This window comes from Oncorhynchus gorbuscha, linkage group LG19 (assembly GCF_021184085.1).
Source record: "Oncorhynchus gorbuscha isolate QuinsamMale2020 ecotype Even-year linkage group LG19, OgorEven_v1.0, whole genome shotgun sequence".
NCBI lineage: Eukaryota > Metazoa > Chordata > Actinopteri > Salmoniformes > Salmonidae > Oncorhynchus > Oncorhynchus gorbuscha.
In genome coordinates this window covers 40,851,969-40,876,885 of record NC_060191.1, presented here as the reverse complement: position 1 = coordinate 40,876,885, position 24,917 = coordinate 40,851,969, and the positions used below count along the sequence as shown (strand labels likewise).

Sequence of the window (24,917 nt, the reverse complement as noted above, 5' to 3'; positions counted from 1 at the left end):
GGCTGCTAGTCAGTGTGTGTTGGATTGGGGTTTTACAGACAGTCTAAACGACAGGTCCAGAAGAGTTCACCGAGTTTATAGAATCGAAGTGTCCAGTCCCTTCAGATGTTATTCGGGGGGATGGTGGGGACTCCACAAGGGTCTGGTCAATTGGGTCGACTCCGGACACCTTTTCCAATGTGCGTAAAACGGTTTTATCTCCTCGTTCTCTTTTCCGGACTAGCAACTTCAGGTGAGTGTACTGAGAAGTTATTTCGATGTATAAGCCTACTCTACTAACATTGAATGGATCCAAACAATGGAAACTAGTCCAAGAGAACAGTAATTGTGGTTATTAGTAATATCTGGTTATAGCAGTTTAGATCACATGGTTAGATTATGTTTGATCAGTAATTATTCTCCTCCATCCCTCACTCGACACATCATTATGGAGGTATGGTGATATTTGGGAGTAGCTGTTCTATGCATTAGATCAGTGAAGTGGTGAAAACATTTACGCATACTGGTGCGTTAAGTGAAGTGGGAACTTGGGTCCATGCGCTGGCTTATAGGGTTGGTCGTCTGAGCATTCCGACGTGATTATAAACTGCAGTTTGCCTATCCCCTTAATGACTTTACCGTATTTGTCGGTATTGAGGCAAAGACACATTGTCTTGAGGCTTCATGCAACATAATTCGTTTCCTGCTTTTGATAATGTATATCCGTTATAGCAAATGGATCCCGAGATTTTGACTGCCCTGTAGGAAGGTCCACCTGTTTCCCGTGAACAAGTCAAAGGATGTCACTAGTGGCTCATATGAGCTACTATCTTGGCAGATGCACAACGAACCTCGGTGGATCTGTAATAAACAGATTACAATGAAAACAGGTCAAACTTTAGGCTATTTAGTTATCATGTATACAACTGAGCAAACTAGACTAATTGCAGTTAGCGTCACTGATATTCCTCTGGAGAACGGTAGAGAACATTAGGCGTATTGAGAGAGGTATACCTATTTAACCTTGACATAATCTCTGGAAGTGTCCAACTGTGTGCTATAAATGGATTATATGCATAGGTGTAAGCTGCTTAGGTTTACATTGACATCATGTGCCAAGCAATAATTCATTCATATTAACAGAGTGCCTGACTAATTGTGCAAATAAAGATAGACAATATTGAGCAATTTACTGGGAATATTGAGCAACAAACACTTTTGACCATCACTAACACAATTGTATAAACTCTCACTCCTTCAAATGTTCACTTACATTTTCTTGATCACAGACATGATACCCCTCCCCCTATGGGAATAATTTAGAATTTTTCAAATATCTTGCATTTAGGTTAATAATCAATCTCATGCCTGTCCTCTGCACTATAGAGACTATGCTTGTGTCAGCACCATGCACAGCTGTTGAGGAACAATCTTGGTAAAGAGGAGTGCATTAATTCACTCTGGGTTGTTTAGGACAACTCTGGGCCAAAGAGAGAAGTTGTTTAGACATTGTAAATATCCCCGTTTCCCTGTTTAGCTAAAACATCAACAGGAAACTATCACAATACTCTCTTAACCATTAGGTGATATTCTGCCATTGGTGATAAATGTTCATTCTTGCCATGACTGGGTTTCCTTTCATAATGTATACCTACGTTTCCTTTCTTCGCTGTCCTACGTCTCAACCAGCCTATTTCATGAGCTCGTGAGCTCGTGGACACGCAATCATGCATGTGTCGGCTTGTCCTGACAATCCTTGTTTACCATCTTGACACACACACACACACACACACACACACGCACACGCACACGCACACGCACACACACACGCACACACACACACACACACACACACACACACACACACACACACACACACACACACACACACAAGTAATAATGAATTACCTGTGCTGGTTACGTAACCTCCAGATATTTGGTTGGCCCTTTTAACATAGTTAATCACATCTAATTTGCCATAATAGAGAAGGGCCACTTGTTTTGCGCCACTGTTATTAGTTCAGGGTCAATATCACTGAGGAAAGTTTTTTGACATGCTAAACAGTGAACACACTTTTTATGCATAAAGTGAATGGGCTTCCCAGGGGCACAGTTGATAGTCACTTGGTCTATCTCAAGTTCCATCCTATAAGATAACCTCATAAAGTCAAAGGGTGAAACTGCTTTCTGGGCCTTTCAATGCAAAGCCACTCTTAAAACTCCTGATGATTTTTTCTTTCTTCATGAGAACGGGTTTGGCCCTAAGCTGAAACAATGATTTGATCTCATATCTACTTCCCTGTGCACGACAAAGTTGTTGTGGGGACAGTTCCGTTTTTCTCCAAACTATTTGTCAATAATGTAAACAAAAGGAGTTCCAGTCAACGCTAGTGGGTTTCCTCAGAATAAATAAACCCGTTCCAGTCATTTAAGATCATCAGCTCATCGGACTCATCAGATGTTGTTTAGTCATTCATCAGGAAACAGCTAAGTAATGTACCATGTTGTTAACACTGTACTTGACAGCTGACACAACTTGCCATAACCTGTTACAATATGGTCATAACACTGCCATGACACATATTTAGACCTGTTGTGACATATATTGTGTTATTTTATGGCTGGTTATGACACCTACGTAAGCGACACCTACAAACCTACCACACAAGGCAAAACATTCCGTTACACCACAGTCTACATGTCAACAGTATGCTTATGTTATATACCATTTTTAAACTGACCATATGAAATGATCATTGTAATTGCGCACACATTGATGTGAGACATGCACCTACCCCAATAGTCTGTTGCTGATGACTGGGATGAATGCAGGAGCAGGACAAGACACCCTCTTTTTGATTGATGGCTGACATAAGGGCATGTACGTGATTGGCCTATCTGGCTTTTTGATTATGATGGTCATGATGCTTCTTGACAGTGTCAAAGTGTATATTCTACAAGTTATTTAAAATATGATTAAAAAACAGGACTGTAAAGAATTCATTACAACAACAACAAAGGATTTAAGAAACAAACGTTTAAACGAAAGGAGACTTCTTGGCAGGGCAAAAAGATCAATTCAATAAATGTGGAGTTTGACACTCTTATGTAGGTGTCATAACCAGCCATAAAATAACGCAATATATGTCACAACAGGTGTAAATATATGGGCCATGACAGTGTTATGATCATGTTATAACAAGTTATGACAAGTTATGTCAGCTGTTATGTCATATTATGACACTGGGGCAAAATTACATGTTAAAATTAATTGATCCATTAAAATAGCTGCTCCAGAGTTATCCCCACCCCTAAGGCTCTATGACTGACTACCTGTAACTATGGTGTGTGGAAAAGTTTTCTTCCAAGCATTAGAGTGTTATTGGTGTGGGTGGTAGTGAATTTGTTGCGTTGGACTTAGGCCCACTTAAAATACTTTAAAAAATGCACTTTACTCCAAAACAACAATCTGTGGAGAACTGCTTGAGTCAGTGTTGAGTCCAAGGTGGGAGAGGAGGTTTGATGGATTCAACTTTTATCCTTTCTTATTGTAAAAAACACTTTTCCAGGCCAATACTACAAGATTAATTGTAGTCTGTTAGTTCACCCCTGAATTCGGAAAAAAGGGGGAGAGAGGGCAGGAGGTAGAGAGAGAGAGAGAGAGAGAGAGAGAGAGAGAGAGAGAGAGAGAGAGAGAGAGAGAGAGAAGGGGGTGGGGAAAGAGCGAGAGGGAGAGTTTGAGTGTAGTGTGTGTGCAGTGGCATGTATTCATGGATGCCAAGGGAAGCCATTCTTCCCCCCAAAATTTACCAAGAAAAAAATTAGCTAAATCATGTTTCTCTGTGTTTCATACTTTTCCTTCAATTCGCCAGAGGCTGAATGTATCTCACTGGAGAAAGCATCCGAGCGGGTGAAACGGTGCCCCTCTGTATCTGACAGTATGTGTAGCGTATCTGATGCTGTCTGGTCATAAAGAGCACGGCATTGTTTATTTTTTTATTTTTTTTATTCTGTATTTTACCAGGTAAGTTGACTGAGAACACATTCTCATTTACAGCAACGACCTGGGGAATAGTTACAGGGGAGAGGAGGGGGATGATGAGCCAATTGTAAACTGGGGATTATTAGGTGACCGTGATGGTTTGAGTGCCAGATTGGGAATTGTTGCCACCTGTAGCATTGAATGCAAGGGAAGCCAGCGAGCATTTGGCCTCCTTTGATAATTAAAAATAATAATAACCAATCAGCGTTGACCTAAACTGAGTGAGCTCAGCTGTAAATGTTCCGGGCCACCAAAAGAAAAGTGTCAAGGGAAGCCAGTTTGGATTTGGCTTCAGACCAATCACATCACAACCTAAATGTCATTATTGACAGATTTTTTGTTGTTGTTGTTGCATTTCGTTGTGTTGTTGTCCTCCGGTGGCTAGATGGGGCGGCAGGGTAGCCTAGTGGTTAGAGCATTGGACTAGTAACCGGAAGGTTGCAAGTTCAAACCCCCCAGCTGACAAGGTAACAAATCTGTTGTTCTGCCCCTGAACAGGCAGTTAACCCACTGTTCCTAGGCCGTCATTGATAATAAGAATTTGTTCTTAACTGACTTGCCTGGTTAAATAAAGGTTACATTTAAAAAATTAAAGATTGCTAGCTACAATCGTCCCTTTCCTAAATTAGCCATGGATAGGGATTTGGACTTGTGGTTTTACTTGAGTCTCCACACTGGAGAATTAAGTACATTTATTATAACGGCGATTCTGCCCCAACCTTAAATTCATACATTGTGCCCCTGGCCTGAGAGGATGGAAGTTCAACATGTAGCTAGATGTAGTCGGCTAAGATTAACTAGCTGGCCTGGTGTATGAAAGGAAGGAAGTTAGGCTAGCAAGCAACTATTTTAGCCAGGTAGCCTAGGATAACACAAACTAAAAGTGTGTACTGTATGACAGAGAAGTTGAAAGGGTGCTTGAATAGTGGAGGCTGCTCCTGTTTTCTTTGCAACTTGCGCTAACTCTCCGTGGTTTTAAATCAATAGTTGTTTAGTAGTCCAAAAATCTCTGAAACATTAACCTGATTGACCATGCTGTAGGTCATGTACTGTAACTGTTTGTTACTTGCTAGAAGTTTTGTGGAATTCAACGGACAGCTGTTGCTCTCTGGTTTTGTAATCAAGCAAATGTGTGGTTGAATTTATTCTGCCACTGTGTCTTCTTATTGTCTCGGCCTTAGGTCTATATATCACTGTGTCAAGGCATATGAACTAACAGGTTATAGAGTAAACAACTCAATTATGACAACACATAGGTTGTAATAGGACTTTCTTTTCTGGATTGGCTTCCCTGGTGATTTTACCCATGCACCGTGTGTGTGTGTGTGAGAGACAGAGAGAGTGAGAGTGAGAGTGATAGTGAGAGTATGTAGCTTGGCCTGTGAATGTAGGTTGTTACCTGAACTCAGCTCCTCCCTCCCACTACGAAAGAGCTCTTGTAAACGTAACCTGTGCTTGTGAAATCTCTGCCCACAAAAGAGCGAGGAGAGTCTTCTTAGGTTTTGTGTTGTTATGTGTAGGAGACCCGGCCCAAGTGCTGTAAGAGAGTCAGGTTTTGTCCGGCGAACTAGGAGTCTGGTCCTAATAGGGGAAGAAAAACTAAACATAGACACGATGTCGGAAATATTGTAATGAACACAATTTCCCAAGTCCGAGGGGAGAGCCGTGCCGATCGGTTGAGTTGCCTTACATCGTTCTTCCAGATCCAATGTAAAGCCACCTTCTATTCACATTAAGTAACAACAACTCGTTAGATTTGCACCTACGGTACATTTCAACGCTTTTTGGTAAGGAAGGTACTCTGTACTGTGTTGATAACATCCACATGCACTCTCTACTGGAGACATTAATCAATCAATGACTATAATGCAGCAGATTGATTGATTGAAGTTATTTGATGATTAAAAACACATATAGAGCCACAACACCGATTTAATAGCTACTGTATGCAGTTATTCACGGGGACCTTATAGACTAGAGAGAGCGAGAGAGAGCGAGAGAGCGAGAGAGCGAGAGAGCGAGAGAGAGAGAGGTAAGATAAACTGATCTTGGGCTAAAATATATGCAGGGAGAAGATAATATTGACAGGTTCAAGCAACAGATTTAGAGCAATTGAAGGAACATGTTCATCCCAAAGTATGTCACTGCTGTAATAAATTATATCTACAAAAGTATGAAAATAACTCACAGAATGTGGATTATTCCTACTTTTTTGGCATGGATATTCCTACTTTTTCTGTCTATCTTGTCTTGCACATACTGCAAGCCCATACTGCAAGTCCATACTGCAAGCCTACTGCACTGGCATGATATGCCATAAAAAAACACTGGACAATGGGTGTGGTCAGTAGACGCTAGAAGTCAAAGTCCCAATTTGAAATGTAAACAAGCAAACGAGCCCAACGGACAGAAAGACGGACAAACAAATAAACAGCCCCTTAATATCATCATCTCCAATCTCTCTGGCTGTTCCCACTGAATTCCCCTACAGTGTCCCAGCTAGCACCATTGGCTCCCTGGAAGTTGTGGGAACGTACGTTTTTGGTGTCCCATTGGTTCTGGGAACGAAGCCATACGTTTCCTGACCAGTAAAACGAGAAGGGTTTAATTACAGACCGCTCCTTGATATCAAGTTACATCCAGTGATGCTTGCCATTGTTACCTAGCCATTTTTTCACGTCGGGACAAAAGTTGTTGACAACTGTAGCATTGTAGCTAAGCCGAACCCTAACTATTTTCCTAACTTTAACCTCATTCTCTTAAACCTGCCACATTAATTAATCTAACTTGTCACGTTAATTATCCTAACCTGCTATGTAAACAAATCATCTGTGTCGAGAATAGGAATGACCACATCATGAATTGCCCCGAATTGTGGTCTGACAAAGTTTTGCTATGGTTTCCTAAAAGTTTTCCTGGGAGGTTTTATTAACGTTCTGAGAACACCAATTATAGTTTTTTTTCTATGGAAAGTTTTCTTAGCGTTCTCGGAACAAAGTGTGAACATTATTTTAAATAGAACCATCTGGAAATCTGTAGGAAACATTATGCTGAAGTACTGAAATTCCCACAGAAGAAAGTCGTTTTTAATGTTCTCAGAACTATGTGAGTACATGACTTTAAAGAGAACCATGAGGAAACCTGTAGGAAATGTTATGCTGAAGTACTGAAATTCCAACAGAAGAACATTGTTTCGTAATGTCCTCTTTACTATTTGAGAACATTCCCAATGTCAAACCAGTAGGATAACATTTATAGAACATTACAAAAATTGAAATGAAATGTAATAATGTTTGAACTTTTAAGAAACGTTCTGATAAAGTAATGAAATGCCATTACATTTTTTTTGTGAAGTTCCTTAAATGTGCTGAGAATGTTCCAAAGCCAAGCAACTATCCTGCACCATTCCTATAAGGAAAGGTTATGCAGAAGTACTAGATTTCCCACCTAAGAAACATATGGTTCTCAGAATATTATTCACTAGCTGGGTATCCTGCATATTTTCCAGAACCTTGTGGGAAGGTTGTATACAAAATAATTATAGGACAAATAATTTTAGGACAACCATGCTCTCACCAGGCTCTAAGAAACATACGGTTCTCAGGACATCCCACAAGGTTCTGGGAATGGTGCAGGATACCCAGCTAGGGCATAATGTTCTGAGAACCATATGTTTCTTAGGTGGGTATTTCACTACTCCAGCATCGCGTTTCATACAGGTTTCCTCATGGATCTATTTAAAGTAATGTTCTCAAATTATTCAGGGAACGTTAAAAAACAACGTTCTTCTGTGAGAATTTCAGTACTTCAACATGTTTTCTACAGGTTTTCTCATGATTCTATTTAAAGTCATGTTTTGAGAACATCAAGAAAACTTAAAACAAGAAAACATTAGTAATGTTCAAAGAACATTCTAAGAATGTTATTTAAAAACATATACATTCTGTTCTCAGCGTCAATAAAACTCTATCCTCTATCTTGTTAAGTATGTTCAGGTGTGTTGGCCGCTCCCACTAATTGGCCACACCTGATCTGAACCTTTTCACACACGAGTTCCAAATATCTCTAACAGTAGCCCCAGCATGAGTTGTTTTATGCACGTGATGTCAGAATGCACTCAATGTTCCAAAATGTGATTGTTACGCAACAGGACAGTTAACTGGGCTGAATGCAAATAATCTATAGGCTATGTTTCAACTTGTCAATTTCAAGTTTTTATTTTCTAACAACAGTTGGAATTGAGGTGTGTTCCGCCGCTTCATTAACTCCATTTCACTGTTGCAGACAATTTATGTTTGAGGCTTTACTGAACCGGACAAACTTCTATGTTCGAGGAGAGCCTAAGCCATTCCTGAGTGTTTCCGCAGACATTTGCATACATTTGCGTAGTCTTGCACAAACATTTTCCATGTGCTGGCTGGCGCTCGCATTGCATTCATTGTTGTTTTCCTTACAAATAATAACTTTGGACATGTGTTATTTTCTATCAAAGTAAGTGCCTTATTTTCTGTATAGTGTTTCTACTGTCACGCCCTGACCTTAGATATCTCTGTTTATATATTTATTTTGGTTAGGTCAGGGTGTGACTAGGGTGGGTACTCTAGTGTTGTATGTCTAGGGTTTTGTATGTCAAGGGTTGTTGTAGTTCTAGGGGTTTTGTATTTCTATGTTGCCCTGATATGGTTCCCAATCAGAGACAGCTGTTTATCGTTGTCTCTGATTGGGGATCATATTTAGGCAGCCCTGTTTCCCACTTTCTGTTGTGGGTTCTTGTCTATGTGTAGTTTCCTGTCAGCACTCGTTTGTATAGTGTCACGTTTTGTTTTTGTTAGTTTGTTCAGTGTTTCATTCATTAAATAAATAAAAATGTACGCATGCCACGCTGCGTCTTGGTCCGATCCTTACGACGAACGTGACGGTAGCAGACAGTATATATGTATGGAGCATAATGTATTTACAGTTCTATTGACATGTTTTTAAGTGCTGGCGACAAATAATGCATTCTGATTATTGCATAGATTGTAATGGATACCTATGATGTGTGTAAAATACGTTTTTGAAGGTTGTACTGATTATGATGAGCTAATGCTAAGCTATTTGCCAGCTATGTGTGGCGCCATGTTTGTTGACATTATACAATGCATTGTGGGTGTCACGTAAATGTCTGTCAGACCAAAGATATTATAAAGAGGTGACGGAATGGTTCACTCATCTTTTGAGTAAACATCCGGAAGTGAATGAAGGGAAGTGAATGATCATAGATGAAACACCCCTTTCAATATGCATACTGCATATAGACCAAACTTATCTTGTCTCCTGTTATCTTTTGTTGACCCCAAAAAACAAACATGGTGTCGCGCACAAACTACCCATCGTCGGATTACATTCAATTATTTATAAAGTGTGTTCTGTCTCTTCATTAACTCCATTTCACGGTTGCTGACAATATATGTTTGAGGCTTTTCTGAGCCGGACAAACTTCCCTCTTCGAAATGATCAATGGTGAACTCACCCATGATGTGATGAATTGTAAATAGGAATTTCTATTAGCTAATTCATATTGTAGTTTCTGTTATGTCAATCTTTCCTCAGTTAGCGCTAGGACTAATGTAGCCTCCATTTTCTGGTTTGGATGATTGTGTTATGCTGTCACGACTTCTGTGAATGTCCAAAAATAAACTGGTCACATTCAGGACCAAGCTTTGTAAGGACTGTGTTTGTGCAAAATGTTTCTGTGAAAAAAAAACAGTGTGGCCAGCTGATAGTGTGGCAACCGACTGTTGTGTCAGTTAAAACTGGGCGTTCTAAATAAGTGTTCTAATCACACCGGTTTGAGGGTAAGCTGCAGGGACCACTGTAGAATGATCACGCTCATTTGTTGGTACATGTCAAAGTGCTTGGTACGTGGTGAGTGCTTGTTTCCTTTGAAATGGGGTCTGTTTGAATAGACAAATTAAATACATGGCATGCGAGCTCCATCCTGGTGGCACAGTGGACTGTTTTCATGGCTACAGAACAGAAGATCATAGGTTTGAATCTCATTGATGTCGTGACACCATAAAAAAAGAAACGTGTTTGCATGATTAATTCTTAATCAAATACATTTTCTTGCGACCTATCTGTGCTTGGAGTTAAAAACAGTTAACACAAACTAAGCAATCAGTGTGTTCTCAGAACAGTTTTTAATTACCTTCAACTAACCTATAATTTTTTAAAACCTCCCAGTAAAATGTTCAGGGAACCATAGTAAAATGTTGTCAGAACCTCCCTTCAACCTAGAAATGTAAGTTCCTAGAACAGGTGAAATTTTCACTTCTGTTCTCAGAACGTGTAAAAAACATTCAGTTTTACCAAACATATTGTATGGCTTCATTCCCAGATCCAATGGCAAACCAAAAACATACGTTCCCACAACTTCCAAGGAACCAAATATGCTAGCTAGGCAGCTTATAATGTCAACAATTGCTTTCACATGATTAAAAAAATGTAACACAAATTCAAATGGTATTTATCTCATAGTGCGATCTTTAAGATAATTACCTAACATACTTGAGTTTGGATGAACCTACTGTAAATAGGTACTGTGTGAGAACCAGTTTAGTCTACCTCCCCTTCCCTTTCCGCTCTCCAACCCCCCCCCCCATCCTCCGTGCTCCAGTTTCCTGGTGGAAGATAAATGTGTTGGGGAAGGAGGGTGACGCTGGCCTATGTGCGGTAGCCCCATTCCTCTCACAACAAAAGCCAGTGTGGAGTCTGCTGTGGACAGACAAAGTGATTGGCCCAGGTCTGAGCCTCCTCCTCGTCCTCCTTCTGCCAGCCACGGTCATTAACTGGGACTGATATAGACCAAGCTAGCCAGCTTGGAGCTCCTAAATTGAGGCCTTTTTCTCATCCCTGAGAATTTTGCCATTTCCAGAGGCAGGCCCAATCAGCCTGCCGCCACCAACCCCCCCAGCCACCGCCACCCACAACATCCCCTCAAGGATTTTGGGCAATTTAAAACACATTAGGGCCAGGGGGAACTGGGTGCGCGCCTCTGGTGTTGGTGATGAAGGAGGGCCCTCTCTGTCTAATGTACAGTGGGGCTGGTTACTGGTAATGTGGCCTACAGGAAGCCCTCTGCGCTGCTGATAAGGAAAATACAGGTTCCTGGGGAGCCGAGCCCATCAGCTGTTTTCCCAGCTACATGCGTGAACTCATTAGATGAACAAGCATCCAGTCTTTATGGACCCATAGGCTTATAGCCATAACAAAAACCCTCTCAGCACGAGAGGGATACATTCATTGTCCAATCAAATCAAATCCAATTTAATGCGCTGAATACAACAGGTGTAGACCTTACCGTGAAATGCTTACTTGCAAGCCCTTAACCAACAATGCAGTTCAAGAAATAGAGTTAAGAATATATTTACTAAATAAACTAAAGTTAATAAAATATTATTTTTTAAAGTAACACAAGAAAATAACATAACAATAATGAGGCTATATACAGGGGGCACCGGTACCGAGTCAATGTTAGTCGAGGTCATTTGTAAAGTGACTATGTATAGATAATAAACAGCGAGTAGCAGCAGTGTAAAAAGAAAGGGGGGTCAATGTAAACAGTCCGGGTGGACATTTGATTAATTGTTCAGTAGTCTTATGGCTTGGGGGTAGAAGCTGTTAAGGAACCTTTTGGTCCTAGACTTGGCACTCTGGTACCGCTTGCCATGCGGTAGCAGAGTCTATGACTTGGGTGACTGGAGTCTTTGACAATTTTGTGGGCCTTCCTCTTGCACCACCTAGTATATACAGTGGCTTGCGAAAGTATTCACCCCCTTGGCCATTTTGTTGCCTTACAAGCTGGAATTAAAATAGATTTTTGGAGGGTTTGTATCATTTGATTTACACAACATGCATACCACTTTGAAGATACAAAATATTTTTTATTGTGAAACAAACAAGAAATAAGACAAAAACAAACAGAAAACTTGAGCGTGCATAACTATTCACCCCTCCAAAGTCAATACTTTGTAGAGCCACCTTTTGCAGCAATTACAATCTCTTGGGGAATGTCTCTATAAGCTTGGCACATCTAGCCACTGGGATTTTTGCCTGTTCTTCAAGGCAAAACTGCTCCAGCTCCTTCAAGTTGGATGGGTTCCGCTGGTGTACAGCAATCTTTAAATCATACCAAAGATTCTCAATTGGATTGAGGTCTGGGCTTTGACTAGGCCATTGCGAGACATTTAAATGTTTCCCCTTAAACCAGTTGAGTGTTGCTTTAGCAGTATGCTTAGGGTCATTGTCCTGCTGGAAGGTGAACCTTCGTCCCAGTCTCACATCTCTGGAAGACTGAAACAGTTTTCCCTCAATAATTTCCCTGTATTTAGTGCCATCCATCATTCCTTCAAATCGGACCAGTTTCCCAGTCCCTGCTGATGAAAAACATCCCCACAGCATGATGCTGCCACCACCATGCTTCACTGTGGGCATGATGCTCTTGGGGTGATGAGAGGTGTCAGGTTTGCACCAGACATATCTTTTTCCTTGATTGCCAAAAAGCTCAATTTTAGTCTCATCTGACCAGAGTACCTTCTTCCATATGTTTGGGGAGTCTCCCACATGCCCTCTCTTGGCAGGTTTGTTGTTTAAAAAAAATGCATTTAATGGTGCTCTGTGGGATGTTCAAAGTTTAAAATATTTGTTATAACCCAACCCTGATCTGTACTTCGCCACAACTTTGACCTGTTTGGAGAGCTCCTTGGTCTCCATGGTTCCGCTTGCTTGGTGGTGCCCCTTGCCTAGTGGTGTTGCAGACTCTGGGGCCTTTCAGAACAGGTGTATATATACTGAGATCATGTGACACATAGTTTGCACACAGGTGAACTTTATTTAACTAATTATGTGACTTCTGAAGGTAATTGGTTGCACCAGCTCTTATTTAGTGGCTTCATAGCAAACGGGTAAGATGTGGATATCGATTAAGACACCCCTATGCACCTCTCTGATTCAGAGGGGTTGGGTTAAATGCAGAAAACACATTTCAGTTGAATGCATTCAGTTGTACAACTGACTAGGTATTTCCCCTATATGCACATTTTTGTTTTATGTTGCGAAATGTTTTGCTATGGTGTGCCCTAATGAATACAACCCTGAACTACCATGGCAACACGCACGAACACACACACACACACACACACACACACACACACACACACACACACACACACACACACACACACACACACACACACACACACACACACACACACACACACACACACACACACACACACACACACACACACACACACACACACACACTGTCATGTTCTGTCTTATATTGTCTTGTCATTTTGCTTTTCCCTCTGTTCGTTTTCCCCCTGCTGGTCTTTTTAGGTTCGTTCCCCTTTTTCTCTCTCCCTTCCTCTCTCTCTTCTCTCTATCGTTCCGTTCCTGCTCCCAGCTGTTCCTATTCCCCTAATCAATCATTTAGTCTTCCCACACCTGTTCCCTATCTTTTTCCCTGATTAGAGTCCCTATTTCTCCCCTTGTTTTCCGTTTCTGCCCTGTCGGATCCTTGTCTATTGTTCACCGTGCTGTGTCTGTGAATCGCCCTGTCGTGTCGTGTTTCCCTCAGATGCTGCGTGGTGAGCAGGTGTCTGAGTCTGCTACGTTCAAGTGCCTTCCCGAGGCAACCTGCTGTTCATGATCGAGTCTCCAGTCTGTTCTCGTCATTACGAGTGGAATTATGCTTTATGATTGTAGATTTACTTTACTGGATTAAAGACTCTGTTTTCGCCAAGTCGCTTTTGGGTCCTCATTCACCTGCATAACAGAAGGATCCGACCAAAGAATGGACCCAGCGACTACAGACGCTCGTAACACTGCCGTCGAGATCCAAGGAGCCATGCTCGGCAGACACGAGCAGGAATTGTCTGCTGCTCGCCATGCCGTGGAGAACCTGGCCGCTCAGGTTTCCGACCTCTCTGGACAGTTCCAGAGTCTTCGTCTCGTGCCACCTGTTACTTCCTGGCCTGCCGAGCCTCCGGAACCTAGGGTTAATGACCCACCTTGCTACTCCGGGCAGCCCACGGAGTGCCGCTCCTTTCTCACCCAGTGTGATATTGTGTTCTCTCTCCAACCCAACACATACTCTAGAGAGAGAGCTCGGGTTGCTTACGTCATTTCACTCCTTACTGGCCGGGCTCGAGAGTGGGGCACAGCTATCTGGGAGGCAAGGGCTGATTGTTCAAACAATTACCAGAACTTTAAAGAGGAGATGATTCGGGTTTTTGACCGTTCAGTTTTTGGTAGGGAGGCTTCTAGGGCCCTGGCTTCCCTATGCCAAGGTGATCGATCCATAACGGATTACTCTATAGAGTTTCGCACTCTTGCTGCCTCTAGTGACTGGAACGAGCCGGCGCTGCTCGCTCGTTTTCTGGAGGGACTCCACGCAGTGGTCAAAGATGAGATTCTCTCTCGGGAGGTTCCTTCCAGTGTGGACTCTTTGATTGCTCTCGCCATCCGCATAGAACGACGGGTAGATCTTCGTCACCAAGCTCGTGGAAGAGAGCTCGCGTCAACGGTGTTTCCCTGCTCCGCATCGCAACCATCTCCCTCCTCTGGCTCAGAGACTGAGCCCATGCAGCTGGGAGGTATTCGCATCTCGACTAAGGAGAGGGAACGGAGGATCACCAACCGCCTGTGCCTCTATTGCGGATTTGATGGACATTTTGTCAATTCATGTCCAGTAAAGGCCAGAGCTCATCAGTAAGCGGAGGGCTACTGGTGAGCGCTACTACTCAGGTCTCTCCATCTAGATCCTGTACTACTATGTCGGTCCATCTACGCTGGACCGGTTCGGGTGCTACATGCAGTGCCTTGATAGACTCTGGGGCTGAGGGTTGTTTCATGGACGAAGCATGGGCTCGGAAACATGACATTCCTTTCAGACAGTTAGACAAGCCTACGCCCATGTTCGCCTTAGATGGTAGTCATCTTCCCAGTATCAGATTTGAGACACTACCTTTAACCCTCACAGTATCTGGTAACCACAGTGAGACTATTTCTTTTTTGATTTTTCGTTCACCTTTTACACCTGTTGTTTTGGGTCATCCCTGGCTAGTATGTCATAATCCTTCTATTAATTGGTCTAGTAGTTCTATCCTATCCTGGAACGTTTCTTGTCATGTGAAGTGTTTAATGTCTGCCATCCCTCCCATTTCTTCTGTCCCCACTTCTCAGGAGGAACCTGGCGATTTGACAGGAGTGCCGGAGGAATATCATGATCTGCGCACGGTCTTCAGTCGGTCCCGAGCCAACTCCCTTCCTCCTCACCGGTCGTATGATTGTAGTATTGATCTCCTTCCGGGGACCACTCCTCCTCGGGGTAGACTATACTCTCTGTCGGCTCCCGAACGTAAGGCTCTCGAGGATTATTTATCTGTGTCTCTTGACGCCGGTACCATAGTGCCTTCTTCCTCTCCGGCCGGGGCGGGGTTCTTTTTGTTAAGAAAAGGACGGTACTCTGCGCCCCTGCGTGGATTATCGAGGGCTGAATGACATAACGGTTAAGAATCGTTATCCGCTTCCCCTTATGTCATCAGCCTTCGAGATTCTGCAGGGAGCCAGGTGCTTTACTAAGTTGGACCTTCGTAACGCTTACCATCTCGTGCGCATCAGAGAGGGGGACGAGTGGAAAACGGCGTTTAACACTCCGTTAGGGCATTTTGAGTACCGGGTTCTGCCGTTTGGTCTCGCCAATGCGCCAGCTGTTTTTCAGGCATTAGTTAATGATGTTCTGAGAGACATGCTGAACATCTTTGTTTTTGTCTATCTTGACGATATCCTGATTTTTTCACCGTCACTCGAGATTCATGTTCAGCACGTTCGACGTGTTCTACAGCGCCTTTTAGAGAATTGTCTCTACGTGAAGGCTGAGAAGTGCTCTTTTCATGTCTCCTCCGTTACTTTTCTCGGTTCCGTTATTTCCGCTGAAGGCATTCAGATGGATTCCGCTAAGGTCCAAGCTGTCAGTGATTGGCCCGTTCCAAGGTCACGTGTCGAGTTGCAGCGCTTTCTAGGTTTCGCTAATTTCTATCGGCGTTTCATTCGTAATTTCGGTCAAGTTGCTGCCCCTCTCACAGCTCTTACTTCTGTCAAGACGTGTTGTAAGTGGTCCGGTTCCGCCCAGGGAGCTTTTGATCTTCTAAAAGAACGTTTTACGTCCGCTCCTATCCTCGTTACTCCTGACGTCACTAGACAATTCATTGTCGAGGTTGACGCTTCAGAGGTAGGCGTGGGAGCCATTCTATCCCAGCGCTTCCAGTCTGATGATAAGGTTCATCCTTGCGCTTATTTTTCTCATCACCTGTCGCCATCTGAACGCAACTATGATGTGGGTAACCGCGAACTGCTCGCCATCCGCTTAGCCCTAGGCGAATGGTGACAGTGGTTGGAGGGGGCGACCGTTCCTTTTGTCGTTTGGACAGACCATAAGAACCTTGAGTACATCCGTTCTGCCAAACGACTTAATGCCCGTCAAGCTCGTTGGGCGTTGTTTTTCGCTCGTTTCGAGTTTGTGATTTCTTACCGTCCGGGTAGCAAAAACACCAAGCCTGATGCCTTATCCCGTCTGTTTAGTTCTTCTGTGGCTTCTACTGATCCCGAGGGGATTCTTCCTTATGGGCGTGTTGTCGGGTTGACAGTCTGGGGAATTGAAAGACAGGTTAAGCAAGCACTCACGCACACTGCGTCGCCGCGCGCTTGTCCTAGTAACCTCCTTTTCGTTCCTGTTTCCACTCGTCTGGCTGTTCTTCAGTGGGCTCACTCTGCCAAGTTAGCTGGTCATCCCGGTGTTCGAGGCACTCTTGCGTCTATTCGCCAGCGCTTTTGGTGGCCGACTCAGGAGCGTGACACGCGCCGTTTCGTGGCTGCTTGTTCGGATTGCGCGCAGACTAAGTCAGGTAACTCTCCTCCTGCCGGTCGTCTCAGACCGCTCCCCATTCCTTCTCGACCATGGTCTCACATCGCCCTAGACTTCATTACCGGTCTGCCTTTGTCTGCGGGGAAGACTGTGATTCTTACGGTTGTCGATAGGTTCTCTAAGGCGGCACATTTCATTCCCCTCGCTAAACTTCCTTCCGCTAAGGAGACGGCACAAATCATCATCGAGAATGTGTTCAGAATTCATGGCCTCCCGTTAGACGCCGTTTCAGACAGAGGCCCGCAATTCATGTCACAGTTTTGGAGGGAGTTCTGTCGTTTGATTGGTGCGTCCGTCAGTCTCTCTTCCGGGTTTCATCCCCAGTCTAACGGTCAAGCAGAGAGGGCCAATCAGACGATTGGTCGCATACTACGCAGCCTTTCTTTCAGAAACCCTGCGTCTTGGGCAGTACAGCTCCCCTGGGCAGAATACGCTCACAACTCGCTTCCTTCGTCTGCTACCGGGTTATCTCCGTTTCAGAGTAGTCTGGGTTACCAGCCTCCTCTGTTCTCATCCCAGCTTGCCGAGTCCAGCGTTCCCTCCGCTCAAGCGTTTGTCCAACGTTGTGAGCGCACCTGGAGGAGGGTGAGGTCTGCACTTTGCCGTTACAGGGCACAGACTGTGAGAGCCGCCAATAAACGTAGGATTAAGAGTCCAAGGTATTGTTGCGGCCAGAGAGTGTGGCTTTCCACTCGCAACCTTCCTCTTACGACAGCTTCTCGTAAGTTGACTCCGCGGTTCATTGGTCCGTTCCGTGTCTCCCAGGTCGTCAATCCTGTCGCTGTGCGACTGCTTCTTCCGCGACATCTTCGTCGCGTCCATCCTGTCTTCCATGTCTCCTGTGTCAAGCCCTTTCTTCGCACCCCCGTTCGTCTTCCCTCCCCCCTCCCGTCCTTGTCGAGAGCGCACCTATTTACAAGGTACGTAGGATCATGGACATGCGTTCTCGGGACGGGGTCACCAATACTTAGTGGATTGGGAGGGTTACGGTCCTGAGGAGAGGAGTTGGGTTCCGTCTCGGGACGTGCTGGACCGTTCACTTATTGATGATTTCCTCCGTTGCCGCCAGGATTCCTCCTCGAGTGTGCCAGGAGGCGCTCGGTGAGTGGGGGGGTACTGTCATGTTCTGTCTTATATTGTCTTGTCATTTTGCTTTTCCCTCTGTTCGTTTTCCCCCTGCTGGTCTTTTTAGGTTCGTTCCCCTTTTTCTCTCTCCCTTCCTCTCTCTCTTCTCTCTATCGTTCCGTTCCTGCTCCCAGCTGTTCCTATTCCCCTAATCAATCATTTAGTCTTCCCACACCTGTTCCCTATCTTTTTCCCTGATTAGAGTCCCTATTTCTCCCCTTGTTTTCCGTTTCTGCCCTGTCGGATCCTTGTCTATTGTTCACCGTGCTGTGTCTGTGAATCGCCCTGTCGTGTCGTGTTTCCCTCAGATGCTGCGTGGTGAGCAGGTGTCTGAGTCTGCTACGTTCAAGTGCCTTCCCGAGGCAACCTGCTGTTCATGATCGAGTCTCCAGTCTGTTCTCGTCATTACGAGTGGAATTATGCTTTATGATTGTAGATTTACTTTACTGGATTAAAGACTCTGTTTTCGCCAAGTCGCTTTTGGGTCCTCATTCACCTGCATAACACACACACACACAAAGTAAGAACACAAAGCACACGGAGCAATCTTAACTCGGACGACACCTGAACAGAATAAGCCGGGCTTCTGATTTAACTGGGGCCAAGATCATTTAGTACAGTTTTTTTCATTTGCTTTTTTTCTATTTAACACGTATGTGAAATTTCTAAACAGTTACTACAAAACTCCACACTGGTAACACTTGCAATGCAGCAAGTCTTATTCTAAACCTTATATTGTGTTTGTAGACATTTGACATTGTAGACATTTTGTTTGTAGACATGTCTCACCACACAACCATTGATCCAAAATATGAATATACTGATATAATTACAACATAGGTGTACTGTAATAAAATTAAACTAAGTTAAATTAATGAAAAACATCATGATTGGAAGGTACTAGTTTGCATCAAGCCTGTCTTGAGCATTTGACCATTGGTTCTTATCTACATTGCAGTAAATGTCCAGGGCCAAACGGGCACCCAGGGCATGTGCCACGTGGCCCCCAACCTCTAGAAAGACCCAACCCCCCCAAAATGGCCCTGTTGTCACGCCCTGACCATAGAGAGCTTTTTATTATCTTTGTTGGTTAGGTCGGGTTGTGACTAGGGTGGGTTATCTAGGTGATTTATACATTTATGTTGGCCTGGTATGGTTCCCAATCAGAGGCAGCTTTTTATCGTTGTCTCTGATTGGGGATCATATTTAGGCAGCCATTTCCCCATTGTGCTTTGTGGGATCTTGACTATGTATAGTTGCCTGTGAGCATATTTGTAACTTCACGTTTCGTTTTGTTCGTTTATTGTTTTGTTTTGCTTTGCTTTGCTTTGAGTTTCAATAAGAAATAAAAAGATATGGAACCCAGATCACGCTGCGCTTGGGTCCACTTATTATAACGAACATGACACCTGTAAATGTCCTCATTGTTCATGCACCTGGGGAAAAACCTTTTTGCATGGCAAATCCAAGCCTCAGATGGGTCTGAATTGATGTCATTGCATGCCTCATCCATGGCCTGAAGGAGGGTGCTGGTTGGTATGGAAACCGCTTGGCATCTGACCGCAAGGCACTACAGAGGGTAGAGCGTATGGCCTAGTACATCACTGGGGCCGAGCTTCCTGCCATCCAGGACCTCTATACCAGGCGGTGTTAGAGGAAGGCCCAATTGACTCCACCAACCCAAGCCATAGACTGTTCTCTCTTCCACTGCACAGCAAGCGGTACCCATGCACCAAGTCTGGAACCAATAGGACCCTGAACAGCTAATCAAATGGGTACCTGGACTACCTGCATTGAGCCTTTTTTGGACTAACTCTCTTGCACTTACTCTATGCACACATATGCATACTGATGCCACACACACACACTCACACATACAGTCCTCACACTGACACATACACATACACTGCTGCTACTATCTATCTATCATGATGCCTAGTCAGTTTACACCTACCTATATGTACAGTACATAGCTACCTCAACTACCTCGTCCACGGCACATCGACTCGGTACTGGTACTCCCTGTATATAGCCATGTTATTGTCTACTCACTAAAATATATAGTCATGTTATTTTTACTTGTTATTTTTATTAGTTATTCACTGTATTTATTCCCCGTGTCACTATTTCTGTTTTCTTTAACTCTGCATTGATGGGAAAGGACCCGTAAGTAAGAGTTTCACTGTTAGTCTACACATATTGTCTATGAAGCATGTGACAAATAAAATTGTATTAAGTTAGAGTAAAATAAATTTTAACAAATGAGAAGACAATCATATCAAAAGTAATGTGATCAAAGCAATGACTTTATATGAACATGTATTGCAATGTGAAACATTTATTTCTAGATGAAACACTGATTAAGTTTGGTGAAAAATGACTGTATGATTTGATTTTGTGGTGTGGTAGTTAGTAAATTGAAAATGTGCTAAGAGTTTTGAAGCAACTGTCATTTCAATGATCTGTTTTTAGTTTTGTACTAAGAGTTGTGAATCTCATACTTATGGAAATTGCACTAAAGTGATTGAAAACAAATGTAAGATCAGATGAAAACAGAGATGATCAGCCGAGTACTGATGTACTGTTGTTTTGTAGTGAAACAGAAACTGTTGAGTGATTAAAAATGTCTCTTCCGGATTCTGTGTTCGAGTCCAGGCTCTGTCACAGCCGGCCGCGACCGGGAGACCCGTGGGCACAATTGCCCCAGCGATGTCTAGGTTAGGGGAGGGTTTGGCTGGCAGGGATGTCCTTGTCTCATCGCGCACTAGCCACTCCTGTGGCGGGCCGGGCGCAGTGCACGCTGACACGGTCGCCAGGTGTACGGTGTTTCCTCCAACACATTGGCGTGGCTGGCTTCCGGGTTAAGTGGGCATTGTGTCAAGAAGCAGTGCGGCTTGGTTGGGTTGTGTTTCGGAGGACGCACGACTCTCGACCTTCACCTCTCCTGAGTCCGTACGGGAGTTGCAGCGATGAGACAAGACTGTAACTACCAATTGGATACCAAAAGATAGGGGAGAAAAAAAGGTCCAAAAAAAATGCAATAATAGTTAATAATGTCTCTTCCTGGGACTGTGTTTGTGTGTGTGTGTGTGTTTTTGTGTGTAGACCACACTGCAGACTCCATTCTGTGGGTGTCACTCAATCCATTATCTGGAGCAGGGAAAATGCTGCCAATTTTTTTTCTCTCTTTAATTTCCAGCATTTTCTCTGTAATGTGTGGGTGTGAGCGTCTGTTGGTACACAAACATCCATAACAGACAGTATTGATGTTGTATGTATGTACTGTATGTTATGGATGTATGTTTACTAGTGTTTCTGTTGCATAACTACTATGCTGTGCTGTGTTCCTGTGGCTTCAGGCGTGTTACCGGTCAGTGGGATGAGAGTGTACACGTCGGGGGAGGTGGAGGCGGTGAACGGCACAGATGTGCGGCTGAAATGTACCTTCCAGAGCAGCTCGCCCATCACCCCAGCAACGCTCACTGTCTCATGGAGCTTCCGCCCCCTCGAACCTGGCCGTGAGGAGTCAGTGAGTCACCCTGGCTGATTGTAGAACCCACTGGGTAGTACAGAGACTGTGTGTGTGTGTTTATAGTCTGCATTCTGTTGTTTGTCAAGGACCTCTGAGTCAACCATCAACCTCCTTGTCAGCGTCATTTAGGAATCTGGCTGAACCATTTAGAAAAATGACCTTGTTTTGGAAACGCTATTGTTGGAGAAGCGCTATTAGAGGTGACAATCTAGTAAATTAGATGCAATTAACTGCCCTCTAATGAGATGCAATTTGATCTCATTAAGCATTGTGCCAATATATGCCAGGTGTTCTACTACCATGAGAGGCCTTACCCTCCCCCAGAAGGGCGTTTCCATAAGCGGGCGACATGGGCGGGTGATATCATGGGGCGGGACGCCTCCATCGTGGTGCGTGAGGTCAAGTTCACCTACAACGGGACGTTCAGCTGCCAGGTGAAGAACCCTCCGGACGTCCACGGCAATGCGGGGGAGGTGAAACTGACCGTGGTCACCACAGGTTAGTGTCTGTCTACTGTGAAGCGTACAAGGTTGCTGGGTTAAAATATACTGTAGCCGTGTCTGCTGTCCAATCTTTGGCCTCAGGCTGTGAAAACCTCACAGCAATCTTTACAAAACCAATCTGGCCCATTTGTCATTTATTCAATCCAGCAGCTCCCTTCTCACAGTAGGTACGAGCTGACATTGTAATGGGATAATGTTTGCTGTTTGCATTTTTTTTAAAATCCTAAAACATCCCATAAGGTCATCATCATGTACCTCCCCTGGGAACCAGCCATCTATTCCTGTTTGAGTAGAGAGTTTCCATTTAGTCTATTTATTTCCCCCTCTTTTCTTTCCAGCCTCCTTCTCTGAGATTGTCATTCTGGCTGTAGCCATCGGGGGCGCCATCATGCTGATGGTCATCCTCCTCGTCATCATCATGTCAATAAGGCAATGTCTCAAGAAGAGACAGGAGGAGTGGGTGGAGGAACTGCCTCGCAGAGAGAGAAAGGACCCTACAGTGTGGTAAGACGGAGAGAGCGAGAAGGAGCAAGAGAGAGTGGGATCTCTCCAACCTGTCTTCCCTCTGGCTGGGCTCTGTGGTGCTTACCTCTGTGACAGGGCTCAGTCAATTGCTCTGTCTGCGTGGACACTCTCCTCCGAACCTCGCTTTGGAACCAAAACCTGGATCTATCGTTGGGCAGATGTTTTTTACAAAGAGCAGACTTCAATGCTAAAAGTGCCTTAGAATACTACTGTAGATGATCCATCTGCTGGATCCTGTATCTTACCGCCATGCACCTTCTGGAAAGACAGTAGGCCTGCATTCATATTTTCCTGCATATCAAATGGGCTTCTTAACACATTTCCTGTTTAAGCGTAGATGTTTTATGAGATAGTTGTGGAAAATAATGTACAGTATTTCTATTGTGATTTACTACTACCAGTTTCAACCTCTAACGTCTGCCAAATCAATTTCCAATCGCATAGGACTTAGTAAGCCAATGCCCATGGTTGTATAGGTACCAGCAGTCTCTCTCTCATCTGGCTCAATGCATTTCAACCGCAAGTCCGCGACAAGATGTCTTTACATTTCTGTCTTAGTTTACTGCTGATCAATGATATTTGATTTTGTCCTGAAGTGATTTTGTATTTCTAAACAGATGTGTTTTTTTCTATCAGTGAAAATGTTCAACTACTGCAGAAATACTCAAAATGCTGTCAATATTCACTGCAAGACCTAAGGCACTTGCTTAAAGCAGACATTTCTCAAATATTATAATCAACGTACAGTTGATTATATCAACATTGTTAAATCGTTATTTTCAAATTATTAAACATTTCAAATAATTGACTATTTCAATATGACTGTCACCGTATTGTAGTTTTTTCACCTTTAGATGGTTGAAACCTTGTGTCTGTTTTAGACAGTGCAATTATGGTCAGTTGAACACATCAAATTATATATTAGTAGTGTTCTTTATCTATGTATGGATGAAGGGACTACTTTGGCTCTCATTCTGTTGGGTTTTCAGATCCCTCTGCATTGGGTGCTTCTTTAGGTTTCAATTTAAACAACGTCATGTGTAACCACATATGCCTCACCAACAAAAGCCAACTCTACTACTTGGCGATGGAAGTATTTTTCTTTTACAACAACAAAATCCAGACCAATTGATTTATCCCGATCAAACATGGTGTTCCAAGATGGTATCGCTTGAAGAGTTGTTATTTTCCTATTCATTGAAGAGGTGGCTGCCTCTCATCTAAAAGGCAAATTCGTGCTCAACCTTTCCCGATTTTGATCTCTGTGTGTGCATATGTTCGTGTTTGTGTGTGTGTCCCTGTTCCTGGCCTTGTCCTCTGTGTGTGTGTGTGTGTGTGTGTGTGTGTGTGTGTGTGTGTGTGTGTGTGTGTGTGTGTGTGTGTGTGTGTGTGTGTGTGTGTGTGTGTGTGTGTGTGTGTGTGTGTGTGTGTGTGTTAGCCACCCTGCAAGGGCCATCCACCTGTATATGGACGATGACGTGCTAGAGGTTGACAGCTCGGACGGTATGATCTCTGAGGCCAGCACTAAGGACCCCAGTTCCTCTGAGGAAGACGACAAGAGCTCTGACTACGACGGAGGTGATGACGCTGACTGAGATAGGGACAGTGGCACTACAGGAGGTTGGTGGCACCTTAATTGGGGAGGATGGACTCGTGGCTGGATGCAGAATAGGTGGAATGGTATCAAACACATCATTTCCATGGTTTCCATGTGTTTGATGCCATTCCATTCGCTCCGTTCCAGCCATTAGGAACGGAGCAGGGCTGGTTTAATGCAGGGTCTTACAGGGACTGAAGCCCCTTGGCCCAAGCCCGTAGAGCACACAAGAGACAAATATATATATATATATATTCAACTGGAGCGGAATAAGTTGAATACACTAAACACATTGTTTCCATGTGTTTTATGCCATTACATTCGTTCCGTACCAGCCATTATCATGAGCCGTCCTCCCCTCAGAAGCCTCCACTGATATAGTTATATTATTATTTATCCAACCACAGGAGCCCACTCTCAATGTTCAAAATACCTCAGCCTAATTTAGCCACAGAGGATCAATAGTTTCAAAAAAAGAGCTGTGGATGAAGTTTTATCACAAGCCCATACAGGTAACTCCTAAAATAAAGTTAACATAAAGTGTCTTAAAAGGCATCGATTCTACAAGTGGACCTAAATCATGCCAGGAAAATGCACCCCACACCATAACATATACTTTGTGTCTTTCATGACTCAAGTATTTG

The 24,917-nt window shown here is 43.7% G+C and overlaps 1 protein-coding gene across 1 annotated transcript; it reads left to right on the top strand.

The window, feature by feature from the left end:
* Positions 1-24,535, top strand: LOC124005811 (myelin protein zero-like protein 2). Its single transcript, XM_046315376.1, has 4 exons — positions 1-232; positions 21,476-21,645; positions 21,936-22,146; positions 22,490-24,535. Exons 1-4 carry the CDS (start codon positions 106-108, stop codon positions 22,657-22,659), a joined length of 678 nt encoding a protein of 225 aa, XP_046171332.1. The 5' UTR covers positions 1-105; the 3' UTR covers positions 22,660-24,535.
* Positions 24,536-24,917: the final 382 nt, after the last annotated feature.

Excerpts from the sequence above, each read along its gene's own strand:
- LOC124005811 (XM_046315376.1), top strand. The coding sequence starts at position 106 with ATGTTATTCGGGGGGATGGTGGGGACTCCACAAGGGTCTGGTCAATTG. Across the intron at positions 21,646-21,935 it reads AACCTGGCCGTGAGGAGTCA|GTGTTCTACTACCATGAGAG; the intron begins GTGAGTCACCCT and ends AATATATGCCAG. Across the intron at positions 22,147-22,489 it reads ACTGACCGTGGTCACCACAG|CCTCCTTCTCTGAGATTGTC; the intron begins GTTAGTGTCTGT and ends TTTTCTTTCCAG.